This window comes from Egretta garzetta, unplaced genomic scaffold (genome assembly GCF_000687185.1).
Source record: "Egretta garzetta isolate BGI_Z169 unplaced genomic scaffold, ASM68718v1 scaffold520, whole genome shotgun sequence".
In the NCBI taxonomy this organism is placed as follows: Eukaryota; Metazoa; Chordata; class Aves; order Pelecaniformes; family Ardeidae; genus Egretta; species Egretta garzetta.
The window spans coordinates 187,383-194,182 of NW_009258482.1; the positions used below are offsets into that span (position 1 = coordinate 187,383).

A 6,800-nucleotide genomic window follows, 5' to 3' on the forward strand; every position below is an offset into this window, starting at 1 on the left:
TCCAGGCTGCATACAGCAGTGAAAGCCTCCAGCAGAAGGAAGGGAAGGAGATGCTGAGGGTGGGAGCAGGTCTTCTCACTGCTGCTGAAGCTAGCCAGAGCCTAGCGCTCTCAGTCCGTGTTTTGTAGGCCTCCGCGTGACTTCTGCTCGGGTCAGCTTTGGAAGCTCCCTGTGCAGAGACCTCTGGGCTCCTGGAGATGCTGTGACCTGGGTATCAATGGCCAGGGTCAAGGAAAGACAGGGAAGGGCTTGGGTGGGAGTTGTAGGTGGTAGAAGCTGCCAGCTTTCATGCTCCTCCTGTTTGAAGGACTTTGATGAAGTTCCCCCTCCCTGTCCGCTCCACCCCTCCTCACCCTCATCTCCATCTCCTCCCTCCCCACCGCTTCCCCTTCGGACTCAGAAATCAAACTTAATGACTCTCCCATGAAAGGCTCCAAGGGTCAGGCGAAGAACAAGGAGAAGTCCAAGGTACCCAAAGACGATAAGAAAAAGAAGCAACAGTCAGCCCCTGAGCTTCCCGAGAAGAAGAACAAGCAGAAGATTGACGAACTGAAGGTGCGTGTGTCAGCAGGGGAGGAAGAGACCCTGCCTGCTCCAGGATGGCAGTCTTGGCCACCAGGAGATCAGAGCAGGATGGATCAACCCTGCATGAGGCACCTTGCCCACCTGAGGGGCACCTAACCCTAAGTGAGATGTGCCTTGGGTCTGCCAGCTTCTCTCCATAGTTTGAAGGAGTCGGAGGTAACAAAGCTCCACAGAAAAGGGGTTGTCCTGGGATAGGATCATCCTTGGGGCAGCTTGCATGGACCCTGACTGGAGGAGGAGAGTTTTCCAGACTGGCTATGGCTGGCCCAGCCAGGACTCAGGGCAGGGGTGGGCTCTGGTTCAATGTGCTGGCCCGTGGGGTTTATTAGGGTTAACATAGTCTGTGATTCTGGGGTTCAGAAGGGGCTTGAACCTGGGCCTTGCACAGACAGGGGACAGCCACCTCGCCCATTGAGCTGAGCTTCCCTCTTGTATGCTATCGGTTCAGGGAGGTGCTTGTGGCATCAATGTCCAACCCAAAGACCCTGCAGATCCTTTCCCTTCCTAGAGAATTGGGCACTGGGAGCTGAGGTGTCCATGTTCCCTCTGAGTTGACTCAGGTAGTCACCGTCTCTTTTCCTCACCTTTTATTTTTTTTTTTCCTTTTTACCTAATTCCCCTCCTTTAACTTTCTGTCATCTCAGGTCTTCAACAAAGAGCTGGAAACAGAGTTTGATAACTTTGAGGACTGGCTGCACACCTTCAACCTGCTCCGTGGGAAGATTGGGGACAACGACGACAATGCAACAGAAGAGGAACGGATAGTGGGGAGGTTCAAAGTGAGTCCAGCCGCAATGTCGGGCCAGGGGCAGCTTGGGGAACCCCTTGCCAACAGGTTTCTCTGCTGAGGCAGGTTTAGCCAGAAGGAGTTGTGTGCAGAAGAAACCAATTTGGGCTGACCCAGCTGCAGGCACCTTGCAGGGAGAGAAAGCCTCCCAAGGTAGTGCCAGAAATCAGACAGCTTCAAAGAGCGCATCCGCGGAGGCGGTGACCTGCGAGCCAGCAGATCCCTGACCGTTCTCACAGAAGACCAAGGGAAAAGCAGATCCTCTTTCTTGCCCACCGTGGAAATAAGCCTTGCCCTGGGTTATCTCCGTGAACTATTTTTCACCCATACCAGTCACCGGGTCTCATGGCCGTGTTGCGCCATGCCAGGACCCACACGACATAGGAGCATATCTCTCGGCTGTAAGATTCTTGGGCAAGAACCATGGGTGGCATCCAGGATGAAGCCTGTTGATGGCAGTCCTGCCCTTTGCTTAGCAGAGGAGATGAGCAGGCAGTTCCCCACTTTACCTAGGACCAGATGCTTAGGGAGCATAGATATCAGCAGCATTTCATGTGGTAGTTCCCAGATTTTCCAGCCCATCCCTCGTCAATCCCTTTATTCCCATTGCTTTTGTCCTCCTGTCAGTCTTACTCTTGGAAGTCCCTGCCCATGAGCACCTTGCTAGCTCGATTCCTCTGGAGGCCTCCTTCCCTTTGCCCAATTTCTCTGCTCATGGTTGCAGCCCCTGAACTGGTGCTTGCACGGTGGAGGAATTTTCCAGATCTGGCCTGTCTGCTCCAGCATGTGGCTAGAAACAAGAATACGGACTGGGTCTTCAGGAAGGGTGGTTTGGGATGGGTCTGCTTACCTGGAGCCCCTGGGCAGCAGGACTCTCATCGGGCTGTGCCCTCCCTCACACCAGGGCTCCATGTGTGTCTACAAAGTGCCGCTCCCTGACGATATCACCAAGGAGGCAGGATACGACCCCACCTTTGGCATGTTCCAGGGGATCCCCAGCAACGACCCCATCAACGTGCTGGTCCGAGTCTATATCGTGAGGGTGAGTATAGTTGTGTGGTGTGGCAAGGCATGATCCTGCACTCCCGTCCATGGCGCACGCCCAGGAGCCGGTCCCAAAGCCATAGGGACATTGGGTTTTAGCGCTCAGTGCATCAAGGCCAAGGATGCAGCATGAGGACGGAAGCAACTCATTGATGGGGACTCGAATGGTGTCTCCATAGCTGTGTGCTCCAAGCACTGGGTTGGGAACTCCAAGCCAGATCCAAGCTCCTGCCAGATCCAGAGATGGGTATGTAGGACGGATCGGCACGTCGGTTCCAGTGCTTAACTCAAGTTGAATAATTTGGCTCAACCAGGCGTGCGAGGCGCTGGTTCCTCACATAGCCATGACACCTCAGGGAAGCACACACAGAGCCCAACAGGGGCTGGCCAGGTCTAGCAGAGCTGGTTGAAGGACATGGCACCTCCTCAAACACACGCTGAGCTGAAGCACGTTTCTTTATACGGAGTGTGTGCTGGAAGAAATCCTTTCCTGACCTCTAAAGCAGCCACCCGTGTGTCCCCAGGCCTGTGAGTGAGGTGCTGACACCAGGCACTCGAGAGGGGTCTCAGTCCTACTAGAAGCACCCAGGCTGCTCCTTGTCACCACCTCGCCCCGGTGTTTTACAAACATGACCTACCTTGGGCTGCATTTCCCACCAGCCTGATTCTCCAGCTAGTGCTGCCTCCCGCTGCCCAGCAGGGTAACTGGTCTGCTGCTGGTCACCAACAGGCTGAGGCTGCAGTGGTAGACACCAGCCTGGTCAGCACCACCACCAATCAGGACTGGCTGGATGTGTCCTGGCATGGGCATGGGCTGTTGCATGCCATGCTGGAGGTTGGGACTGGGGGGTTTGGGGATACTCACCCCCCCTTATGGGGAGAAGCCAGAAGGTCTTGGCCCTAATGTAGTGAGTGGAGAGGACGAGGGGAAATGGCCTCAAGTTGTGCCAGGGCAGGGTGAGGTTGGCCATGGGGAACAATTCCTTCCCCTTGGGGCTGTCAGGCACTGGAAGGGGCTGCCCAGGGATTGTGATTCTATGAGAGAACAGGAGGGGAAGGGGACAGTCTTCTGACACCTGGTCAGGCTGTTGCTCTGGGTATTTCTTTAGAGGCGCCTGTTTCTTTCCCCTGAGGAAGGAGATGCCAAAGCAGCCTGTGGTTATGTCTCTCTGAGGGGACATGGCCAGCCCCAACCCCTCCCGAAATCAGGACAGGGTTTAAAACAAAGCAGAGTTTATCCCCAGTTTAAACCAAGACACTGGGGGACAAAAGTGCGTAGCCACATGCCCATGGTGGGGCAAGGCCAGATGGTCTCAGGGATGGAGCCCAGGGCCATCCCCAAATCGCTCGCTGCTGTGGGTGGCACTGATGTGTCCCGTCTGTGCTCTGCAGGCCACAGACCTTCACCCAGCTGACATCAACGGGAAAGCTGACCCCTATATTGCCATCAAGCTGGGGAAGACCGACATCAAAGACAAGGAGAACTACATCTCCAAGCAGCTGAACCCTGTCTTCGGAAAGTGAGTTGCCCCAGCCCTGTTACCTGCCTGAACCTGGAAGGGGTGAGCTAAGCCTGAGCCAAGCTTGGCAGCCCGTGGACCTGTGCCTTAGCCATCCCACAGCCACCGCTTGGGCTCAAAAGGCGGGACTCATCACGCAGAACTTTCCTTGCAAGGAGTGTAGGCATCCTCACTTCAGCCATCTGTCCTTTTTGCCAGTGGCATGGCCAATATTGTAAAGGGTGTTTAAGAAACGTCCATCGTCCAGCACTGGAAGGGGCTGCCCAGGGAAGGGGTCGAGTCCCCAGCCCTGGGGGGATTTAACAGCCGGGCAGAGGCGGTGCTGAGGGCCAGGGTTTGGGGGTGGGATGGCAGGGGTAGGGGAACGCTTGGGCTGGGGGAGCTTAAAGGGCTTTGCCAATCCAAACCATTCTGTCGTTCCATGATTCTATTCTATGATGCTATATCCGATCAAGATTAAGTGCCTGCGTTAGGAATCGTTAGATCTGAACTCCAGGGAGAGTATGGGCTGGATCCAGTGGCACAGAAACTTAGTTTCAGGGCTGTTGACGTTCAGGTCAAGCAGTCACCCTGTGCCACCACCTGCCTAGGGCTGCTGGGTCTGAAACCGCCTGTGCAGAGCTTTGGTTAAAACCCCTACCTCAAACACCCAGCAGTGGTGGGTGCAAATTAAGCACCGCCAGCAGACGGGAGCAGACCCACCTCACCCACGTGTCTGTCTTGAGTAGCAGCCAAGCCCTTCAACAGCTCTTCTGTTCCCCCTCACCTGCTTTCCCCTGGCCCAGATCCTTTGACATCGAGGCCACCTTCCCCATGGAGTCCATGCTGACTGTGGCCGTGTACGACTGGGACTTGGTGGGGACCGATGACCTCATTGGAGAGACCAAGATTGACCTGGAGAACCGCTACTACAGCAAGCACCGAGCTACTTGTGGGGTGTCACAGACTTATTCCATGTACGAGCAAAGCTTTCTCTGCCCAACCTTCTGCCTGGATCCATGCCTGGCTCACCTCCCACGCCAAGCCTAGATCTCCTGCGGGAATCTCCCTCCTTCATTGCCTGCCAACGGAGGAGTCTGTGCTGTACCCCCACAGGTTTTGTCACCAGCACAGCAGGGCAGCAGTGGAGTGGGTTGCGAGGAGCCCAGGGCAGGGAGGAAAGGATTGGTGGGACTGATGGGACTGGTGGGACTTGGCAAAGGGGTGAGGCCAGAGCTGAAATAGCATCAGGACCAAAGGAGCAGTGCCAAGAGCATTGGGAGCCAAGTGGGGTGCGCTGGGCATTTCGGGTCTGAGCCAGCACAGAGTAAAGGGGCTGGGGTGGAAGGGTGTTAGCAAAGCGAGGAGCGGGGGCACAGAGGGACCTACTCTGCTCTGAAGGTTCACGTTCTCTGCTTCGCATCCTTTCCCTGCAAATCCTGGGTCCTTCGCGGCAGTAGTATTTGTTTTGCTGGCAGAGGGGAACAAAAATGGCTTTTTCCTCCAAATCTTGCTACTGCTTCACTGACCTTGCCCTCCCTTTCGCAGACACGGTTATAACACCTGGCGTGACCCCATGAAGCCCTCCCAAATCCTCTCCAAGCTGTGCAAAGAGGGCAAGGTGGATGGGCCACATTTTGGGCCAGGAGGAAGAGTGAAGGTTGCCAACAGGGTCTTCACCGGCCCCACGGAGATTGAGGATGAAAATGGTACCTGCCCCGTGGGATGAAGGTTGTGCAGGGGAGCAGGGTTCTGGGGTGTCCCCTCATCATCCAGAATTGGTGACAGATGTAGTGGCCCCATTGCCCCAAAGCAGCACTGCAATAACTCTCCGTCCACTGCCTTAAATGGACTTCCCAGTATGTGACCAGTTAGAGTCTTATGAATCACCCAGGCCAGTGGGTTACTCTCAGAATCACTCATGGGTGTCCGTGGCATAACATCACCAAAGCTGCCTGTGAAAACTTCCTCCTGGAAGTGCATGCCCAAGGAGCAATGAAGACAGCCCACCCTGGCCTCCCCAGGCCTTAGGAAGACCTCATCACTCCCTACAACTGCCCGACAGGAGGGGGGAGCCGGGGGGGGGTCGGGCTCTGCTCCCAGGGAAGGGGCGATGGGACGAGGGGCACCGGCCTCAAGTTGTGCCAGGGCAGGGTGAGGTTGGCCATGGAGAACAATTCCTTCCCCTTGGGGCTGTCAGGCACTGGAAGGGGCTGCCCCGGGGAGGGGGCGGGGCCCCAGCCCCGGGGGGGTTTACCGTCCGCAGCCCTGGGGGGATTTAACAGCCGGGCAGAGGCGGTGCTGAGGGCTGGGGTTTGGGGGTGGGATGGCAGGAGTAGGGGAGCGGTTGGGCTGGGGGAGCTTCAAGGGCTTTGCCAACCCAAACCATTCTGGGATTCTATTCTACGATTCCAAGCCATTCTCCATGCAATTGCATCCCCAATGGTTGTGTCCCAACGCACTCACGTGTGCCCAAGACAGATGAACGCAGAGGCCAGGAGGGGAGCAGCAGAGGACAACGTGGATATAGAGCTTGTTCAGCCTAGGAAAACGCAGACCAGCGGGGGGTCTGGACCTTCTGTAAATGGTTGGGGTTAAAGACAGGAGCAGAGGAGTTGGGAAGTGTTGGCTGAAGGACAAAGGGTACCCAAGGGAATGGAGGGGGGGTAGCTAGTAGGCAGCTCCGCACCCTTGGAATAAGGGTAGAGGAGGAGGGTCGTTTGCTGTCCCCAGGGTCTGTCTGCCCAGTTCTCCCAGCTCAGCCCTCCCATTGCCCACGCAGGTCAGAAGAAGCAGACAGATGAACACCTGGCCCTGGCCGTGCTGCGCCACTGGGAGGACATCCCGCGGGCGGGCTGCAAGCTGGTCCCCGAGCACGTGGAGAC

At 56.4% G+C, this 6,800-nt stretch overlaps 1 protein-coding gene across 1 annotated transcript in view; it reads left to right on the plus strand.

The window, feature by feature from the left end:
* OTOF (otoferlin) overlaps positions 1-6,800 on the plus strand; it is a 29,895-nt gene that overhangs the window by 16,376 nt on the left and 6,719 nt on the right. The window contains exons 17-23 of the mRNA XM_009644045.1: positions 431-555; positions 1,230-1,364; positions 2,277-2,414; positions 3,809-3,936; positions 4,722-4,892; positions 5,464-5,624; positions 6,698-6,800. The exon at positions 6,698-6,800 is cut by the window's right edge and continues 58 nt beyond it. Coding sequence (XP_009642340.1) covers positions 431-555; positions 1,230-1,364; positions 2,277-2,414; positions 3,809-3,936; positions 4,722-4,892; positions 5,464-5,624; positions 6,698-6,800 — 961 coding nt within the window. The remainder of the gene's footprint in view (positions 1-430; positions 556-1,229; positions 1,365-2,276; positions 2,415-3,808; positions 3,937-4,721; positions 4,893-5,463; positions 5,625-6,697) is intronic.